The 20,764-nt window shown below is 32.0% G+C and overlaps 1 protein-coding gene across 1 annotated transcript in view; it reads right to left on the bottom strand.

Annotated features, from left to right (window-relative positions):
- The window catches only part of LOC127720236 (histone-lysine N-methyltransferase MECOM-like), a 51,974-nt gene extending 32,864 nt beyond the window's left edge, over positions 1-19,110 (bottom strand). Inside the window, exon 1 of the mRNA XM_052226723.1 lies at positions 18,971-19,110. Within this exon, the coding sequence (XP_052082683.1) occupies positions 18,971-19,007 (37 nt within the window). The 5' untranslated portion in view covers positions 19,008-19,110. The remainder of the gene's footprint in view (positions 1-18,970) is intronic.
- Between the last annotated feature and the right edge of the window lie 1,654 nt (positions 19,111-20,764).

Raw genomic sequence — 20,764 nt, 5'->3', positions numbered from 1 at the left:
CGATTACTAATGGTGGGTATATTTAACTTACTCATCACTTGGTCATCCAATAAAAACCTTGTGATCATAACCAAATCATCTTTTTATGGTCGTTTAATTTGGCAATAATAATAACCAAAAGGCTATAATAACATCGCATAGATAAACAAAGTACCAAAATGTTTTCTTGGGTCAGGATTATTAAATGAAGCTTCAAAACATGTAAATCTACAGAGAATGGGTCTTTTTACGTGTTTTATTCTCTTTTCTGTTTTATTTTCTTTGTTAGACAAAAGAACAATTTAGTTTTAGGCGCTAATGGAACGACCGAACTACTGGACCTTATGATGAAGTTATCAGACCATTAAAAGGACATGATTATTATATCAAAATTAAAAAGTTAATAAATAGACAAAATTACTATTGGTCATGTATAAATAGCTAATGTCTATTCATTCAGGAAGCCGCCGGACCTACAGCGACCTCTTTGCAACCAAAGACTAAAAGCTATTATGTGTTGTATTAATTACTTTCACCTCTGAAAAATCATGTTTAATAAACTCATTTTCTGTTTTTTACTACGAGCACGTGTGTACATGTTCATTAAAACATAACTATGCATGTACATGGACATGTACATACAGAGTTTTATATAGACAAAAGGCTTCTCCTCTTTGGTCGGGTTGTTGCCTCTTTGACACAGTCCCCGTTTTTATTCTCAATTTTATTTAAACACTTGAGACTGTAGAGGTAATGTAGATTGACCGGTGCTGTGTATGTTTTACATATAATCAATGTTTACGAATTTAACCTATAATATGTATGTTTGGCATTATATTTATGTTTCCATATATGATTAAAGGGAGATTGAGAGTTTCATTGACAAAACTATTTAAATTATTGACTGCATTGATATTGCAGAAATATTCAAATCTAAACAGATTATTAAATATAAAAACTTAATTTGTCTTGCGTTACAAAAATACTAACTGAATTGATGTTCATGAATGCAAGTAAAATGAAAGTTTTCTATGGTCGGCCTTCAAATTCAAAATAAAGTTTTTAAGTTTCCGTTATAGGGAAACCATGTAGGAAGAAGATTTGACATTTTGCCCCTTGGTATCTTTTCACCTTTCAGTATAATATAATAGTTATTTATTCATTTAATCGAAAGGTAATTCCTCAAATGTCTTTCCTTGTTATCATTAATTGTGAAATATGCGCCCATCCAAAACAGGAAATATAAACTTCACTTTCAGACTTTCCCGTACACGGACGAACGAAACAGTCGTATGTTTATCTTGTTTCGGAGATACATTGTTAAAAATAGACATTTCTATCTGAGGTTCCACGTGTTTATCATGTTCAAAACCCTAGTATTTCGTTATTATGCAGCATGTCATTTACTTGAAAATTTAAACGAACAAAAGGAGATTTTGGGAATATGTAAATGAGGCAGCAAACCAACGACAGATAAACTAAAAGACAAGACATCTATATCATTTTTGTTTCGTTCATTATTTTGTACATAAATCAGGCGGTTAGTCTTCTCGTTTGAATTGTTTTACATTTGTCATTTCGGGGCCTTTTACAGCTGACTATGTGGTATGGATTTTGCTCATTGTTGAAGACCGTACGGTGACATATAGTTGTTAACTTCTATATGTCATTTGGTCTCTGATGGAAAGTTGTCTCATTGGCAATTACACCACATCCTCTTATTTTTATATCTAGATGCATGGCAATATACATTTTATAAATTCAGACAAGCAATTGTCTATATATAATATGGCAAGTTCTAAATCGTGTCAAGTCTCTTAATATTGTGAATATAAGTTCTACAAAAACTATCAAAGATCTACTACCAATAGTAAACTCTTCAAATGAAAATCTGGGACAGTAATATTAATACAATAATGTCAATTCTACCACTGCTGGTATGATCAGTTTAGTAGACTGTACTTCAGTATACTGGCATGATACTTCAGATATTCAAGGAATGACTGTAATATGTTTTTTTCTGTCTATGAAGAAATAACATCAAAAATGTGGTGCACACTGAATAACATTATAATAATAATAATATTTTATAGTGTGCACCACATTTTTTATGTTATTTCGAATAGACAGAAAAAAAATATTACAGTCATTTCTTAAAATTTAATTCTAAATTCCATTTTAAACCGGAGTAAACCATGAAAAAACGTTGTTGACGTCACGGTCACATGACAAAATTATGTCTATGAGCTGATAAACAAAACAACGTCAGCCAATCAGAAGACGCGTTACATCAAAAATTAAATTATTGTGTTATAGACATTTGCTGTTATAAAACTTAGGATACCATTTGAAATCAAGGAATGTTTCTCTCATGCATAGCTCTGGTTCCTTGCCCTGGTTTGGCTTCACTCTTGTTAATATGGAGATGTATCTCCTCTTCAACGTTTGTATTAGGTTTTTAGATTTTCAAACATGTTGGCCAAGAGCTTACAGGCGTTTGTCTCTAAAAAAAATTTACCCATATACCTTAATATAACATTAAGGTATATAGATAAATGTTTTCAGTGGCAAGTGTCTGTGCTCGAGCTAGTAAATGTATCAGTGAAGACATATGTCGAAATACGCATCTGGTGATGTAAAAATGGTAAACCGTTTATCATTATTCAAATAATACCACAAGACATATATACATAAATATATATATACAAGTCTAAATTGAAAACAACGTTCAAACCTATGATTGCGTTGGATAAAAACCGCAATTTTTATACGTGTGCATGCAAAACAAATTTCTTTTTAGAGAGGTCTAAATACAGCACAAACAACATTTTCCAAAAGACCAAAAAAGTGAAAAAGTATATTTTAACAAAACGCATTTGACTAACAGGTCGAACAACAAATGTACTTAAACCCTGCTGACTGCCATTGGCGATTGCCAAATAAACGGATCACCGATGTAATAAATGGATCTGAATTATAAATTTAATACTAAACAGAAAACAATAAACTTGCGGAAAAGACGGTATACCGCAAATAAAAGGTGCAATGGTTTTTGTACACCATATCCGGATTTCGACAATATATTCATATATATATTTAATTTGTAGGATCCTTTACAATAGATATTTCAGCTGAACTGTAAAATTCCATCTTCATGCCTTATATATCATGTACTGTATTACGACGCCAGATTAAAACTGACAAGGAAAGGTAACACCCGGCCACCGAAAGCTTTATTTTTTTAAGCCTAGGTGGTCGTGTGGTCTAGCGCGTCGGATACAGTGCAGGCGATTTGGTGTCACGATATCTCAGTAGCATGAGTTCGAATCCCGGCGAGGGAAAAACAAAAAATTTTCGAAAGCAAATTTACAGATCTAACATTGTTGGGCTGATGTTTCGACGAGTTATATATACATGTGTATAAGACAACCTGGCAATGCAGTTTAAGAATAGTTGTTGTATTTGAGAGGAAAAAATATCAAAACAACTTTGCTTGCTTCCAAATCCTACTTGTTTCAAAAAATTTAATTATATTTTTTGATACTTATTTCAGTAAAAATTGTGAAAATAAGATTAATTGTTAAGTTTTATTTGCTCAACGTCCAGTGGCAAACACCTCATATGCAGCCATATTGCGGACGAGTTCAAATAGATGTGATTCATTTCAGTTATTCTTTAATATTCAGGCACAAGCAATAACAAGTTTCAATTATAAGATATAATAGTTTTTTTTAAATGACCATTTTACCCTGACGTTCTTGATTAATTTAATGAAATGAAATGAAATTAAAATAAAATATTTTCTCAATATCTTTGAATGTTTATATAAAGGCAATAAGTTTGTCTTTGTGTAAGAAAGAAAGTTTTACTAACCCGCTAAATCTTCTCGATATCTCCCATATTTGTTTAAATTTGTTTAAAAAGGACTAAATTTAACCATTTAAAAACCACACATAAATTTAACTTCACTATAACAGGGGCGAATGTCTTATACAAATAGTTTCTTTTTACAAATTGTTTATAAGGAAAAATTCAAATAAATTATCTGGTTTTTCAAAACGTCTCTTAAGATATAGATATAGAACAGTTATATGATAAATGATCTAAGGCGGTTTGGCAGTATACATTGAAAATTCGTTTCCGCGTGTCGTTATCTTTGAAAGGTGTGCGACTTCTGTCCACTGATGACAGCAAACGGATTACCCGACACAGTCAAACAAGATAACCCTTTTAAAGTAGAGGAGCCACGGTAGATCTCTCCTCATGGCTATAGTCAAACGTTGCTATGATATGATAGACATATCCATTGAGAGGACTCTCCAAACTTAGTCTACTATTTAAGATAACTATGTATCTTTCTATCAATGTTAAAAGTTCAGTTTGCATACGGTGATATGTATAGATTAAGACTAATTAACAATATAAGTGAATATAAAGGATTAGATAATTGTGACATTAAGAATTTTGCAAGACTCAGCTTGTATGTAATGTTAGCAAACTATTTTTGGTGTTTTAAGCAAGTTTGCATGATTCGAAAAATGCAATCGAGCCCCTTGAAAACAACGAATAAAATTTACGATATGTGGGGTGAACGCCTATAAGACAGGAACCAAACAAAACAATTTAATCGGATAAGACCTATAAAAGGTCATGCAAACCGCAAGCTTCAAGAAGTGTCCATATGATATGACATGTTCTACATCAACACAAAGTCCATACAAGTTGTGAAGTAGCCATGTTCTATCGGAATGGGAACGTTTAAATCTGATGCTTCTTGTAATGAGAGTGCATGTCGTGCATAGTTCGCGTTAAATAAACCCTTGTATCTTTGACATTAAGAGTGTCCGTCGGTGGCCTGTTGCAAAGTAAAAGTATCTGCCCTTATATTCAACATTCCCTTTTTACATAAACAACTTATTATGTTCATTGTAAAAGTGTTAACGACATAAATATGCATGAAATATTTGCCACTGGAAGCAATTAAGCAAGCAAATTTCAAAATCAATTATCCAATCATATCATTATTTTCTGATTAAACGATATAACTGCACATGCATGCAGTAGAAATAATTCAACACTGGTTCGGTTCCCATCAAACCCCTTGGGATATTGCAATGCCCCTTTCTGATGAAGCAACGCTTAAACCCTTGTCAATAAAGAAATTATCAATGTTAAGACGACTATCTACAAAGCTGATATAAACAGCTCCAATTAGACCAAAATACAGGAGTCGAGTGTGCGATACAGACTCCTTGGAGCTTCAACTTTAAAATATAATCGTTGCATGCATTGAAGATACGTTGTTCACAAACAAAGTCGTCTTCTTAACAATGTTTAAGTGTAATAATGATTATGATGTCAGTAAATGTTGCATTTAAGGTATGGCGAGATATATGAAAAATGATTACTGCTCGTAAGATTGAACCTCCTCAGTCAAATTAAAACATACAAATATATATATATATATATATACAAGTCTAAATTGAAAACAACGTTCAAACCTATGATTGCGTTGGATAAAAACCGCAATTTTTATACGTGTACATGCAAAACAAATTTCTTGTTAGAGGGGTCTAAATACAGCACAAACAACATTTTCCAAAAGACCAAATGAGTGAAAAAGTATATTTTAACAAAACGCATTTGACATATATATATATATGTATATGATAATAATAATTAATGATTGTTCTGTTCTGTGTGTGATGACAATCCAGATTTTAAATTTGATATCAATAAAATCTTGAACTTTATAATGAAGTGTCAAATATATCGAACAGTGAAATCGGTATCTCTGAAATCGACATCACATCACTTTCAAGTCAATCAGCAGTTTTCCCATGATTTTAAAAACATAACTGTCATTCAAATCTATTATTTCAGGGAGGAAAATATCAGGTAGATGGTCTAAATGGTTCCTTTGTCACCTTAATAACACGTTCAATGTTTTGTTAGACATACAACCCTGTTTTATGTTCACACGTTAATGATCATTGATGTAACCAACACCCAAGTCCTTTTCTCTTTGATTGGGTATCTTTATATACTCTGCTCCAATTCCGTTATCGTCAAATCATTTGTGAAAGTGAGTAATCAGATTATCACGTCAGAATGAACCATTGTATTAATACATTAAAAAAAAAGAAAAAAAAAGGATAGATAGATAGAAGGACAAACGGTAGTTGTACACATCGAGGCTTGTTGTAGGTAAAATTAATGGCGGATCCAAGACTTTCAAACACAAGGGCCCAGATTTCCCACCGAAAATTAAGGGTAGCGGCCTTCAAAATAAAAAAAAGCTCAAAACATAATTTTCTACTTTTATGGGAAAGGGAGGAGAGGAACCCAACTGAACTCCAATAAAAAAACCATTCAAAACTCTATGCATAGTCCAAACGGACGTTCGATCTCGTATATATTTGTTGCCGGTCAATACAAATTCATTTAAACATTTTTTTAATGATGGGCTTAGGATATGGTCACCAAAATATGGTGATTGTATGCCAAAAAATAATGCTGACGTTTTTTATAAGAAGCACGAGAACCATCGTGGTGATCCTAAATATATTTAAATTTTGTTATAATACAAAATATTACTAAGATATAAAAAAAACTATTTGGAATAAATTCAATAAGCCAAAGTCACCTGAATAATTTTGTATAAATCTACGGAGATTTCCCTGGTATACGAAAGTGATAAACTCGATATTATTTTTAATAATAATAATAAAATGTCATGTTAGACAAACGAAGCTGGTTTCTTTTTTTCTACTTCCTGTTAATTGTAACTTTTTGCACTTGCTAACTTCAATTTATTATCTAATCTTAAAAGCATTATTAATTGATGCCAAGTTTGTTTGAAAGGAAAACCTCTGCGGAAGTCGCCTTTTCGTGATCGATCCATTTCGTTATCCGAATCCGCTCTTCGGCCTTATAGAAGCCAGACATTCAAATAAAACAGTTTGAAAATAAATTAAGCCCCGATGAAATAAATCTTGTATGTCTTTTGTAGGGTGGAGATAACGTTCTTACAAAAACATACCATCAATTTAGCTCTTCTGGCAAGAAGATCAGACGCAAGCCATACAAGTAGTTTATATAACGTTGTCAATTTCACAGAAGCCTTTTCATTCGGAACAAAATTGATGAGTCGGTTGCTACCATTATTATCAGATTTACTTAAACAGCCAGAAAGACAAATTAAGAACATTGTCATGTCCTTTCAAATTAGTAAACCTAAGATAGAACTGTTAAATAACTTCTTTTTTATCGGAAATTATAGAATGCCTTTAGACATGAAGTCGTGGAAATAGATTTGTTGTTGATCACACTGATTGAAAACCGTTATCATCTGTTTGTATATTTCTCAAATTAATTTCTTACTTCGAATATGTCTCTCATATTAAACGGATGGTCATTGCTAGATTAACTGGTAATTTAAAACTAATCAAGTGTGAAATAAAGTGATAACTAAATCAATTGGTGATCACACTTGTCCATGTTTTCCCACAGTCTATATTTTCTGTCTATATAAGAAAAGATGATTGGCTTCAGTACTTTTCTTTTCTAGAAGAGCAATGGTCTTTTAAAAGATGAAGAATTTTGGGACGTAACTAAGGCTACAGCCGCCTGTTCAAAGGCCGCTTAAGTCGATGTGGTTAGGCTCTTTTGCTTTTAATGCTCTCAAACGTTTACCATTTTTTTTTTACTTTCCAAATATTTGGCATCGAATGTGCTGTGTGTATTAAAATATGTCTTTTTAGGGGGAAGGAGGGGGATTTGGTTTTCCCTTAAAACAAATTGTTCGATTCTAAATTTCTTCAGAAACAAATATTTGTTTCAAAAGGGAAGTGCAAAATAAGTAAAAGTAATGAAAAATAATAAGACTTACACAATCTAAGAAAAACTGTTCCTGTATATGAATGGAAATTACTATTTTGTTATATTAAAACTGAAGAAAAAATGTTTCTACCAAGAAAAAATAAACCAAGCCCTCCAACAAAAATAAATGGTTAGTTCCATTGAGAAAACATTTTGATTTATTATAAGTAAAAAAAGTTGTTTGAACCGAGAGAAAATAAATCATGCCCTACCAAAGATGAATGATCGGTCCCAAAGTACTAGCACTAGTGATGCAGATGTTCTAATGGGGGAGGGTTAGCAAGCCTTTGTTCAAGACGATAATTAATCAAACTTGCTCAACGTAACGATGTGCAAGAATTTTCGCTTCCAGTTCTACTCTTTATTGTGATTGGGTGTTACAAAATGCAACCCTTTCATTAAAAAAAATACTTCAATTAATAAAAAGATATTTTACCGCAGTGTCAAAGCTATAAGAGACAGTCGTAATTTATTTAATTTGAAAAAATAAATGTATATTATTATCGTGCCTGGCATGGGTAAATGGTTTTCTCGTTATAAATCTTATACAACTTGTTAAAATTGTGCATCCCGCATGTGGAAATTATGAAATACATCCGAGATAACAGCATTCACAGCTAATATATTCTTGGGTCACGGTAGTAAGCAACTATGTGGATGAGAAATTCTAATTTCTACTTTTCTCACATCTTCTTTATCTGTTAGACATATGTTTGTTATTAATTTCATTTTCTCAATAAGAAAAACAGGATGACTTTAATTTTTGTGGCTGTTTCATGGTGTTTTCAGATGTTCATTTTTATCTCGTCGGTTTAAAAGATCTAAAATGACATCTCAGCGTCATCCACATTTTTCACAGTAACTAATAGAGGGCGCTCTAAGGGTTGTCTAATTCTTCAGCCATATCATTGTTTCTTATACCTGTTGATTTTGTAACGAAGAAGGGTTTTAGAAAAGTTCCAAAAATTCCATTAAAATTATTTTTCCCCTGAATATACATATTGTGTAAATCGATTTCGATAAATGATAGATTGTGTACCCCGTAAGGAAGCCCCATGATTGTAAGTGCACATTTTGGATGATTCGTCCCAACAACAATTTTAATTGTTGATCAAAAGAAAATATATGGGACAAAATATTTGATGAATCTGCTGTTTATTTCTACAAAAACACAAACGAACCCTGAAAGGCGTTGCTTGAAATTGTTCCACCACTGTCAGAAACTTTTGCTTTAGAACTGAATTAACTCCATAATAAACCGAATCAACTCGAGTACGTTTTGTTTCTATACTGATTGTCTTTTGTGTCATTAAATACTTTTAGACTCAAAGCACTAACTCTTTGTGTATCTTTCATTTTATCTTACCGAATGTGCTATTAGTCTCATGGCAATATGCTTGCTGTCGTGAGGAAAGCACAGTTTGCCGTTTTCAGTTAGATGCGATGACGTAAGAAGCTAGACACAGTAAAGTTGACCCCCTCCCCCAAAAAAATGTCCTATTTTTTTTTATTTATTTAAAAGGAGAAGCAAAATATGTAAAAACAAAAAAGTGTAAAAGGAACAGCTAAATCCGCCTATAGTAAACGGACATTTTATTGTCAAACTATTCGACAATAAAAAGATATTTTTACCCATACAATATTTCTAAGTAGGACCCTTTATGATAAATTTAAGTTCATTAAAAATCTATTAGCATTTCTTTTTTCCCGCCACTAGATCCTCACACATTCCTCTCATAGCAAGTCTAGCTCCATAAGTTTATCAATGATGATAATGATAAACATACTGCGGTTGATGATCAATTGATCTATCAGATAAACAACTCATCCCACAGTTAAACTGACAATAAAATCAACAACCCATACACTTAAACTCATCGTTCTGTGTCAATACACTGTTAATAGCTGGTATATAGTAAAGTATAGGGTGGATTTTTGGAATGGATATTTCCGCACAATATGGCTTCGGGACTCAATTTACAATAGATTCATTCACGGGATAAGATTAGATAAACGACATATCAAAATGGTAGGTGTGAGAAATGTACGCCTCTAAAACCACACCCAAATAAGTTCAGAAAGCATGATTTTTTGTGAATCGTATTTAGTAATATGGATGTGCTACATAACACTTACAATATTTGAGTACAAGTAAAATCTCAGAGCAGTTCATTTGTCGAAACACCAAATTTATATTTCCATAAAAACGGTGAAAATTAGCATAGTTGTATCAATCAGAGATATAGCTTTGGCTTGTTCATCTATTATGCATATAAAATCTGTTCATTTTAATTACTTTATAAAATTGAATAAAAGATACATAATGAACTATCTGAAAGGTTAAACAATTAATCAACTTAAATTTTGAACAATTTGTAATATATCAATGTAGGGTGACATATCGGAAATCCAAATCGAATTCGGAAAACAGAAAATCAGTCTAATTTTGACTTATGGAAGAATGGTTCAGAGGAAAAGAATTTGTCAAAGGGATTTTCCATTTGTTTTACAATCCCTGGAGTGAATGTGATTTTGTATACATGCATGTTGAAGACCGTACGGTGACCTATAGTTGCTTATTTCTATATCAGTGGGTGGAGATTTGTCTCATTGGTAATCATACCACATCTTCTTATTGTTATATGTATTTCCAGATAAAATATTGTTTACACTTATGGTTCAGGATTTTCTTTTTAAATTTCCTACCAGAAGTAAAGGCATGAACTTACTCCAAACATCTTAGTGTGAACTAATAAATGACAAACTATAAAGAAGCTTAACGACGTCTATGCATGTACCATCTGTAAAATGCAGTACTTGTTTTAGTATATGCCATGACTGACGATACAGGGATGTTCATGTGATATGTCAATAACAGACAAAGCAGTTTTATCTCCGCCTATTGATGTTTCTATTTGCAGAGTGATTCTTCCAATAACAGGCTATCCGCTGTAAAGACATTGAAAAATGCGGAAATTTACTTTACTATTTGTTGTCAATAATGATTTTTTTTCTGATGTTTGTAACTTACATTGAAATTTCAATGAGTACAAATAAACAAGCCATTATTATACCCATATACATGATTTAACCATGAATGCATTGGCAATTTATTAATATTCTGGGATGATATAAGGCTAAACTAAATAAAAAATAGTCTTACTGATTATTAAAAGGGTGGAAGACAGATATATTCACTGCATGAAAATTCAAAAAATGTCTCTATTTCATTTTCGATATATATGATAAAAGTTCATGAACTAATTTGATTTCTTTTCTTTTTCATCAATCTTATTTCAATTTTTACAGAGTGCGAAAATGGTTCTTTGTATTCTTTCTTCTATGTATTGAAGTATAAATATATCTGTCTTCTTTGTCTCAGCTAAAACTTGCTGTATTTAATAACATAAAGCCTTATTAAATTTTTGCACTTAATTTTTTCGCTTTGAAGGTTAAAATGTCAAGACTTAGATGACACTTACGTAATTCTTTTCATGTATTGAACCAATACACATAATCTACCACCATTATTCAACAATTCTTAACACGCGCAAAATAGATTAAAATTGAATGATATTAAATATATGAATTACCTATGGATTATGATGAAAGTTATGATAACTGTCAGAATTTCATTAAATTTTGGGTGTCTAAAGGGTTAGCAGAGTTCTGACGGGCTAGGTTTGGTGTTATTTTGTGGATTTGGTAACTTTATAAATATTGGACAAGTGAATTATGCCAAAATTTGACCTCTTGTCTAGTTAAATAAGCACATTTCTGAAAACTCTATTGTAACAGTACGAAATAAATTATAAACAGGTTCCCCTCATTTACACCTCAATTATAGACAAGATTATAAGATTAAGAATTATCTCCGCGGTGATTTTACCAGATACACACATTTCAACGGATTATCTATTAAAAAGAGATAATCTGATTAAGGATGATTAAAAAGATAAGTAATAGATTAGGTAAATAATCAGTTTATAAATCGTTTTGTTTGTGACGAGTTTCTGATTCTTAAAGGTTTGTTTGTTCAATATATCTATATGTACAAAAGTATATTAAAATTGATTTTCTCATGATAATCAGATTAGTCATAAAAGACATAAAGATTTGTTTCTGAGTGTTACTTAGTACTTTATATAATATAAATGTCTTTTGAAATGGAATTATTTGTTTTCATCAGACGATGGTAGTCTGGATTTCGACTAAATTCCCGTATCCTTTCAAAATTACAAAATTTATCTATTTATATTTTTTTTACTGAACGCGATAATATGATGTCTTACTGACTTATTGCAGAAAATCAACGTTTTTGTGAAAATATGATATATATTTAACCCATTTCTATAATGCAAGACGTTGTACTTATAATATTCTGCAAAGTGGACTTCCTTATCCTAAAAAGATATGTCATCAATCCTTTTATTTTAATCCATCTTTCAAAAATATTGATGTTGGAATGACTGTTGAAAATATGTAAATTATTTTCAAAACGAGACAGTTTTGTGCAGCTTCTCCCTTAAATGACATAAAATAAAAAGCCAATATACAAGGAACAATTCAAACATCAATGAACAGTTCTACATACATAAAGGAGAGGCGAAAGATACCAAAAAATATTCAAACTCATAAGTCGAATACAAACTGACAATGCCATGGCGAAAAAAACGAAAATGACCAAAAGACAAACAACAGTACACAAAACACAACACAGAAAAGTAAAGACTGCCCAACATGAATCCAACAAAAAAACCGCGGGTGGTATCAAGTGCTCCGGAAGGGTAAGCAAATTCTGCTCCACATGTGGCACATTATAAAATATCATAAATACCATTAACAAACATCTTCTGCACATCTAAAAGTTAATAGCAAGTTGGAAAACAATTGATCTTTTCATATGTCCAAAGATCTATAATATTTAGATAAAAATATCTGTATTGTGCATATTTGAAAAAAATAATTTATAATAAATACAGTGTGTGATTCGATTTCCAAAGACCAAAAATAAATCTGGTCAAATACATTTTTGTTTCTCTTTTCAGGAAAATGTCAGAATGCAAACCTTCGACGTCATCTTTTAAAGAAGAGTCAAGAAAGTTAAATCTCGCAGAACAACATCAAGAATAGTTCAAACCTCGCAGAATCACATCAAGAATAATCTCTATTTTTATTATTTTTTTTTTGAATATCTAAAATATTTAAGAAAAAAATAACTGTTTAGCACTTTACGTTTATTCATTCGTAAAAGATTGAGACGGATTAAAAAATGGTTCTTTTCACGTATATTATCAAAGAGTGATAGTATTATTTATTGTTACTTCAAAAATCAACATAATGTGTCAATTACTGAAAATATTTGATCAAATATGGACAAGGGGCGAAAATACACGAGTTAATGCAAACAGTTTAAACTAACAAAAAATCCGATAGAAATTTCACACATAAAACTTATGAAAAGTGAACAATACGACCCATTTAAGTATTATCTATACATTTTCATTTTGTTTGTACAATGATGACCCAAACCGTGTCAGTGTGGCTACTTAACCACACAAATTGTATACATTACCACTACTTTATAGCGGATTGCCCGAAATCCCAAGCTGTCATTGAAGTCACCTATCATAACAAAAATGTCGTTTTTAATGTAACACCTAATTGAAGATATTTTGTTTTGAGAATTAAATGCGAGAATGCTCCTCTTTTGATGAATCCATTAAAGTGTGTTTTTCTAAGGTCTTAGACACTATCCTTGGTTCAAGAAAATATTACTTAAAGAGTGTCATATTACAATTGGTCTTAGATAAATATTTAAGTGTATACTAAGCCCCCATAAAGATCCTTTTCTTTTCGATGCATTATCATCCAGATGCCAAAGTAAAGTAAAATCTATTGAGGAATACTTCTGAACAAATAGAAGAAGTATTGACCCATTGTCCACATAAAGAAAACTTGTTTTGGCAAGAAATGGCCAAAGGATTTAAGGGTTAATGGGTAAATCTTCACTAAATCTAAAGAATTTATAATTACAATCTTACAGATACAGCGTAATCTACATTTAACGACAAATATATATGCATTGAAATAATCAACTAACAAGAATGGCATTAAATGCAATAAATAGTGTGTTATGCTAATTAAATAAACTCATCATATAAATACCAGGATTAAATTTTTTACGCCAGACTCTGTTTGGTCTACGAAAGACTCATTAGTGACGCTTGAATCAAAAAAGTTAAAACAGGCCAAATAAAGTAAGAAGTTGAAGAACATTGAGAAAACCCAAATTCCGAAAGGTTTTGCCTAAAAAGGAAATAGGAGTACGGTGTTCAGAAAACGAAACATTTTACTTAAAGAAAAACGCTGTAGATCAAAACGATGATCAGGATAAAAAAATTGACACAATTTCCCTGTGTATTTCACAAGAACAAGAGCTCTATATTTGTGTTTACAAAGGCATACTAACATCATGAATTTTTTAACAAAACTGAACATCATATAAAATTGATTATCATATATATATACATGTGCACGCAGTATACAATTAATTTCTTGCATAGGAACACCTTAAAATTCATATTCCACGAGAAAATAAAGACGAAACTGTCGGTACATGTATATTGAAAGTATCGTCTGTTCAGCTGTGCGGGATGTACAAACACTCAGTCACGCCCAGTCGGAATGGTGACGTTACATATGACACCACTTGTAGGGAATGCGAATGCCACAATCTCTCCACGTTAAAACACATGCAACAACATTTTGGGGGATCCGTATACAAAGGTTGTTTGTTGCGAGTAACAATTTTTCTCCTTATACAACATTTTCTATTCCCGATTACAACCCTTCATTCTAGCAGAACCTCCTAATGCATTGGTTTATTGTTAATTGGTTCTCGTTCTGAATGCGCATGTCACTAAACGTTAGGTAAACAACAATCAATTGATAGATTGTAGCATGGATTGATTGACTGGTGTTTGTTGAAGGTCCGTGGAAAATATTTCATGTGTACATTCAGGAAGATTGTTGCATGCATGTATAGCTGTTAAAATCCAATGCATTTACCATTTATTGCATACTGGAATACAAAAATCTCGGAGAATATCACACTTTCCACACGGTAAACAATCGAGCAACATCTCTCTGGATGATCCGCATTTGTAAGGCAAAATGTTTAACGCTACCGATTTAAATTTGGTTTGCCACTGGTAGTAAACAATATCCCAAAATAACAAGCCCATCCCCACTTCAGGTTATATATACCATTTACCTTTATCACGTATTAATACAATATAAAAAATATGTGCTACTGCTACTGGACGTCAAGCTATCAAGTAAATGAACTTAATTTTGACGGAAACGACTGCAAGCAGAATCCTCAACTGCCGCGCTCGAAAAGTTTTTTTTCTAGATTTACCTTCATCGTGAAGCTTAAGAGCCAAGAGCCCCGGAAGCAAAAAACGCATCAATGCATGTTACAATTGAAGCATGCCTTGTACGTGCATGAAAACCTTAAGACGAACTAAATACAAACATATTTTACATTGAAACTATGTATTTGCATTTGGCAATTTTGACCAGATTCTTTCATTAAACATGAAATACAATGCAAAATTTATTATTCTAAAAATAATTAGATGTGGTAGGATTGCCAATGAGACAACTATCTATCAGAGACAAAATGACATAGAAGTTAACAACTAAAGGTCACCAAACTGCCTTCAACAATGAGCAAAACCCATACCGCATTGTAAGCTATAAAAGGCCCGGTTCTCATTGAACTTTAAATACAACGCAAAATTCACTATTTTGTATGTTTTTTTTTTCATCTTCAGAAAAGAAAAAAGTAAGCTTCGTAAAGTACATGGCACGATGACTAAGTCTTATGTATGACAAATACATGTCCCTTTGACATCAAGTAATTTCACTTTCTCATTGCAATTTCATATTGAATTGGCAAGAAAACCGTATCAAATAGAGATATTCATTGAAAAAGTTGTTATCTTTTCTATCATATGAAGCATAAACAATAGTTTGTTGTTATTCATAACTTGATTAAAAGAAATTACTGAAAGGTAATATAAATATAACACGCCATTTGACTCATATCAGCCCAGGCTAATTTACTTATCGACAGGACAACATACCTATTGTAGTGAAAATCTGATGATACATGTTGTGCTATACGGGGTGTGGATTTTAGTTTATAATACCATGTTAATCTTTCTGAGGATGAACTCAATAAATCTCTCTCCGTCTTTACTTTTTGGTGATAAAAAAAATCCAATTAGTAATTAACAGATAGAGCAGCATATCGTTAGAACGTCCTAAACATTTGGCGTAACTAACAAAAAGTCTCGTCATGAATCGGTCTTGTGCTTTATTACATAATGCGGTCTTCTATGTTGAAACTTATTTTTTAGACCCAAAATGAGTAATCTCATAGATGGATACTCATCTTTTATGCAGTCTCAACTTGAATTATATAAAATAACCATTTATTGATTATTATCATGCCTATTCCACCATATGATATAACTTGGGTAACTCTACATTTTGTGTTTTGTCCTTGATAAAACTATGTACGTTGACCTAATAGAAATAAACCAAGCAGATTTTTTCAAGCGCTTGTTTTATTTTATTTTACAAAAGATTATATTTTGAAAGAAAAGTGGCATCTGAAAAAAAACTACAGTAGCTTCACAAGGGACAACCACAGTTGTTTTGAATTTCTTCATGTTGACTGCATGTATCAAGGTCAGTTGTTTTGGTTGCTATTTGGTTGTTGCGTTTTGGAAGGTTTCTGTCTGCAACCACTTGTTTGAACAAATTTGGTATGATTTACTGACATAGGAATGGCATGGTACTTTATGAACTAATGCCTTAGATTTATAGACCTCAGTTACACATTTCTTGACTGAGTACATGTACACTCAGTTTAGCAAACAAAGGCCTGTTGAACGCACGACTTTCTACCGGATGCTGGTAGGTCTTGTGGCCATATAATTGACCCTTGGCTACCCTCAGCATACAGTTGATTTAATGTTTTGTATTAACACATAGAAGTATGCGTATTCAATTGATAACATTTTCTAAAGGTCAATTGTATGACAGGAAAGCAACAAATAGTGTTGCCAATGAAATCATATGTCTAAGAACCGAAAATTTCAAGTAAATGTATAAGCATGCTATGGCGTTTTGGGATATTTTTTCTTCGAAATTTACAATGTTAGAATCAAGTATCAATATAAATAAGGAGATGTAATATGATTGCCGATGGGACGACTATCCACCAGAGATCAAGTTTTCTGTCACGTGCATCTAATACATGACTTAAGCTTTTAGACAAACAACATAACAAGCTGTTGTCATGTATATCACAATTTAAGCAATGAATATCAAAACATGAAAATATTGATTTCTTGTATCTTTTCGTTTGAGATAATGCATCGGAATAGGATAAAGTCACATTATTATCTTTTGCATCTCAAAATGGAGAATGGAAGACACGTGGTAATAATTTTAGAGCAGCAATAGGATCCCAATTACAGGATACCAGTCCAGTACCCAAGAATGAAGTCCCTTAATAAATCACCATCTTTTAAATGGGATATTGTACCGAGGTGAAAATTATGTAAAGATGCTTAAAATTGAAGTATGTTTAAAGGATATTCATTAAACTTTTGACTTCTGTTAAATTTTAAGTGATTCTGAAATGTATAAGGATGATGATTGTCTGAGTAAATGGTCCAAATTTTAAAATGACCCTATTAATACTCAAAACAGTATTGCTCTCTTAAATGACCCTCTAAGAATTCTCCAAGAAACCATGAAGGGGCTATTAGTATGAGAAAGTAAATGAAATTTTGCAGTCTAATATAACGAGTAAAAAATCTGCCCCTCAATTTGGATAAAATTGCATTGAAGTAATGGGGGAAATAATTGGGTCCCCGTTCCAACACAAAACGCGCTTATTGAATGTCATCGGGTAAAATGAAGACCAAATCTCCAGCAGCCAGCTGAGAGAACCAAGACCTAAAAAAGATTTGTAAATATCGTCCCAGATCAACCTTGTCTTAGAGAATTATATATGTGAATGCAGATGGCAATAAGGCATTACTTAATCTAATTAAATCACATCGCTTTTGTCCTTACGACGACGAAGAGTACATGCAAATACAACATGTACTATACTACACAGATTCTTTAAACCCTCAAAACTGCAAAATAGATTTCATCTGTAAATAAAAAGGTATCCTTCACACAGACGATTTATTGGAAAAAAAAGAAAATTATGCGTCCGATGCGCATTTCTGGATTGATCTTCATCAGGGACGCTCATAGCCAAAACATTGAAAGCGAAGGATGCACAACGCATGCATGTTTGTGAATATTTCTCTAAACTAGCTTGTATACAAATGGACATGGGTTTTTACCATGGAGTTTAGTACATCTGCTATTTCTGATTGTTATAAGTGGCTTTCCATGGGTCTATGCGCGCAAAATGTTAATACACGAGCATTCATAAAACGCATTCATAATTTATATCAATACAAACTTGGTGAATGTTTTCAATAGAAAATGTACAATACAAATGATTTCATGTCATATACAAAGATTAAATATTACACTCTATATCAAGACAAATAATTATTAAATATTAAATAACTTTGTATCTTCCTTTTTAAAATGTCCATATGGTTGTTCTATACGTGTGAAAAATTGATATGTAAAATCAAAATGACAAATTAAACAGAGTTACCGTTATTCCATAAACTCTGCTGTAATTTACACTTTGACCAATAATTAATTTCCAATAGCCGAAAATAGATTAGGGAAAGTTACTAAAAGAACAATATTAAAGCAATTACCTGTTACAAACTTTTATCAATTTATTGAAGAAATCGATCGAATTATGTTAAGTCTTATTTTATTGTTAAATATAGAAAAAAAGCTTGTACTTGTCGTATTTAATCAAATTCGATGTCAAAAACGACAGGTGGTAATAATTGATACAGAATCTGAGTGATGAAAAAAATATGAATAAAATTCAAAATGTGCGTTTGTGCGTTTAAATGTTTGTATGTGTGTTTTGTCAACTTACCGTGTGTTAGTTTTCTTGCTTTGGACTTCGATCTCATGTTCTCTGTCTTTGATGTTCCGACTAGCTATCATATACCACTCAATACAAGACAATACACAAATAAGCAAAGATTAACTCTCACCTGACACGCATGCGCTTTGTGTATCAAAAACTGATATTAAAAGGAGAACACTTTCTTTTCTTGTCAATAAAACCAATTAAAGAGAATTAATATTACAATCATGTCCAAAACTTTGATAACGATACGATAGATTTAAATAGTCTAACGGTATATATCTATATATAGGTAAATAATGAAAAGAAGTGTTTGGATTAACGGGACAGCAATGTTATTTGTAAAATTAGGGATTATCTCTTTTATTTTCTAAAGGCTTAAAAGATTAATCAGCCTGCAATGTTAATAAAATACCATTTTTTAGGAGTGCAAATTAATATGCCTGTCACTTAGAGTTTTAATTACCCATTAAAATAAAGGGTTTTAAATGAAAATGACCACTTCTTTGATGATTTGATAAGAAGATGAATGTTTGACTCTTTAATTTTTTAAACAATAATTAGCTTATATTTGCAGCTCAAAACTTGAAACTTTACTGTACCGACATGAAAGAATTGTTTACCGCCTTTGTAGATTGTGTGTTTATACAAGGGGTCCGTGGTTATATTGGATAAACAAAAAAGACAGCCTATGTCCGGATGAAACAGACGCTTGAATTAAGAGTATTGTAGTGTAGCAAAAATGCAAAGCTCTTTGATCGACAAAGGACCAGCTATATTATATATTTGTAGGAGTCTATGCATATTGTCCTCATTGTTAAGTACAGTTCGTAATAAGTAATAAGCACGAATTGTGCTATCTGCATATTTTACAGTTACAAAAAAAAAATAGAGAAAATAATAACAAATAACAAATATATGTTATTTTTTTTTTTTTTGTTCAACATATATATGCACTATTTGACAAGGGGTGGTAATCTTTTAACGTCTAGTTGGCCCTTTGCTTACAGTTCAGTGGCAAATATATCATGTATATTTACCTGCACATTTCGACATCCAACAGGATGATATCAAAGAAATAAAACAGGCCTTTTATAGCCGACCACACTTAATGGGTTTTTCTCATTGTTGCAGGCCGTACGGTTGCCTATAATTGCTTACATCCATTTCATTTGAACTTTGGTGGATAGTTGTCTCATTGGCAATCATACCACATCTCCTTATTTTTACATAACTTGTGTCAAGTAGATACCTAAAAGGTACCAAAACAACGTCTTCCAGAAAAAAATCATAATACTGAAATTGCAAAAGTGTCTTTTCTACACAAACATGCTTTAAAAAATCATCAAAGGTCATAGTTTGACCTCTACATGTCTTCTTGATTTTTATGTCATTGAAGTATACCCCAAATCTCACAATCGTCACATCCGTCTTTTCTGATTTATGACATGACAAAATGCATGCGACTTATCACCGAAATTTGTACTTACTATATTATATGAGCAACATGACGGGTGCCATATGCTTATCCCTTGCGGAGCATCTGCATGGGACCAACCCAGTTTTCGGTTGGGTTCATGTTGCTCAGTCTTTGGTTTTATATAATCTAGTGTTAAATGGACTTGTTTGAAACAAAAACATGCAATTCTTTGAGGCCTACCATTGGATGCAAAATGGGTACCGCTAGTGGACTGTTGTTCCCGGATGATACCTACCACTCAGTAGCCACTGCTTCGGTACTACCATAATTTAAAATTAATTATTAACGTTGATTATAAATTAAATGTCTTATTGATAAAA

The sequence above is a fragment of the Mytilus californianus genome, unplaced genomic scaffold, assembly GCF_021869535.1.
Source record: "Mytilus californianus isolate M0D057914Y unplaced genomic scaffold, xbMytCali1.0.p SCAF_11, whole genome shotgun sequence".
In the NCBI taxonomy this organism is placed as follows: Eukaryota; Metazoa; Mollusca; class Bivalvia; order Mytilida; family Mytilidae; genus Mytilus; species Mytilus californianus.
Note: the sequence above shows the minus strand (reverse complement) of the source record. Positions and strands in the feature narration are given on the sequence as shown.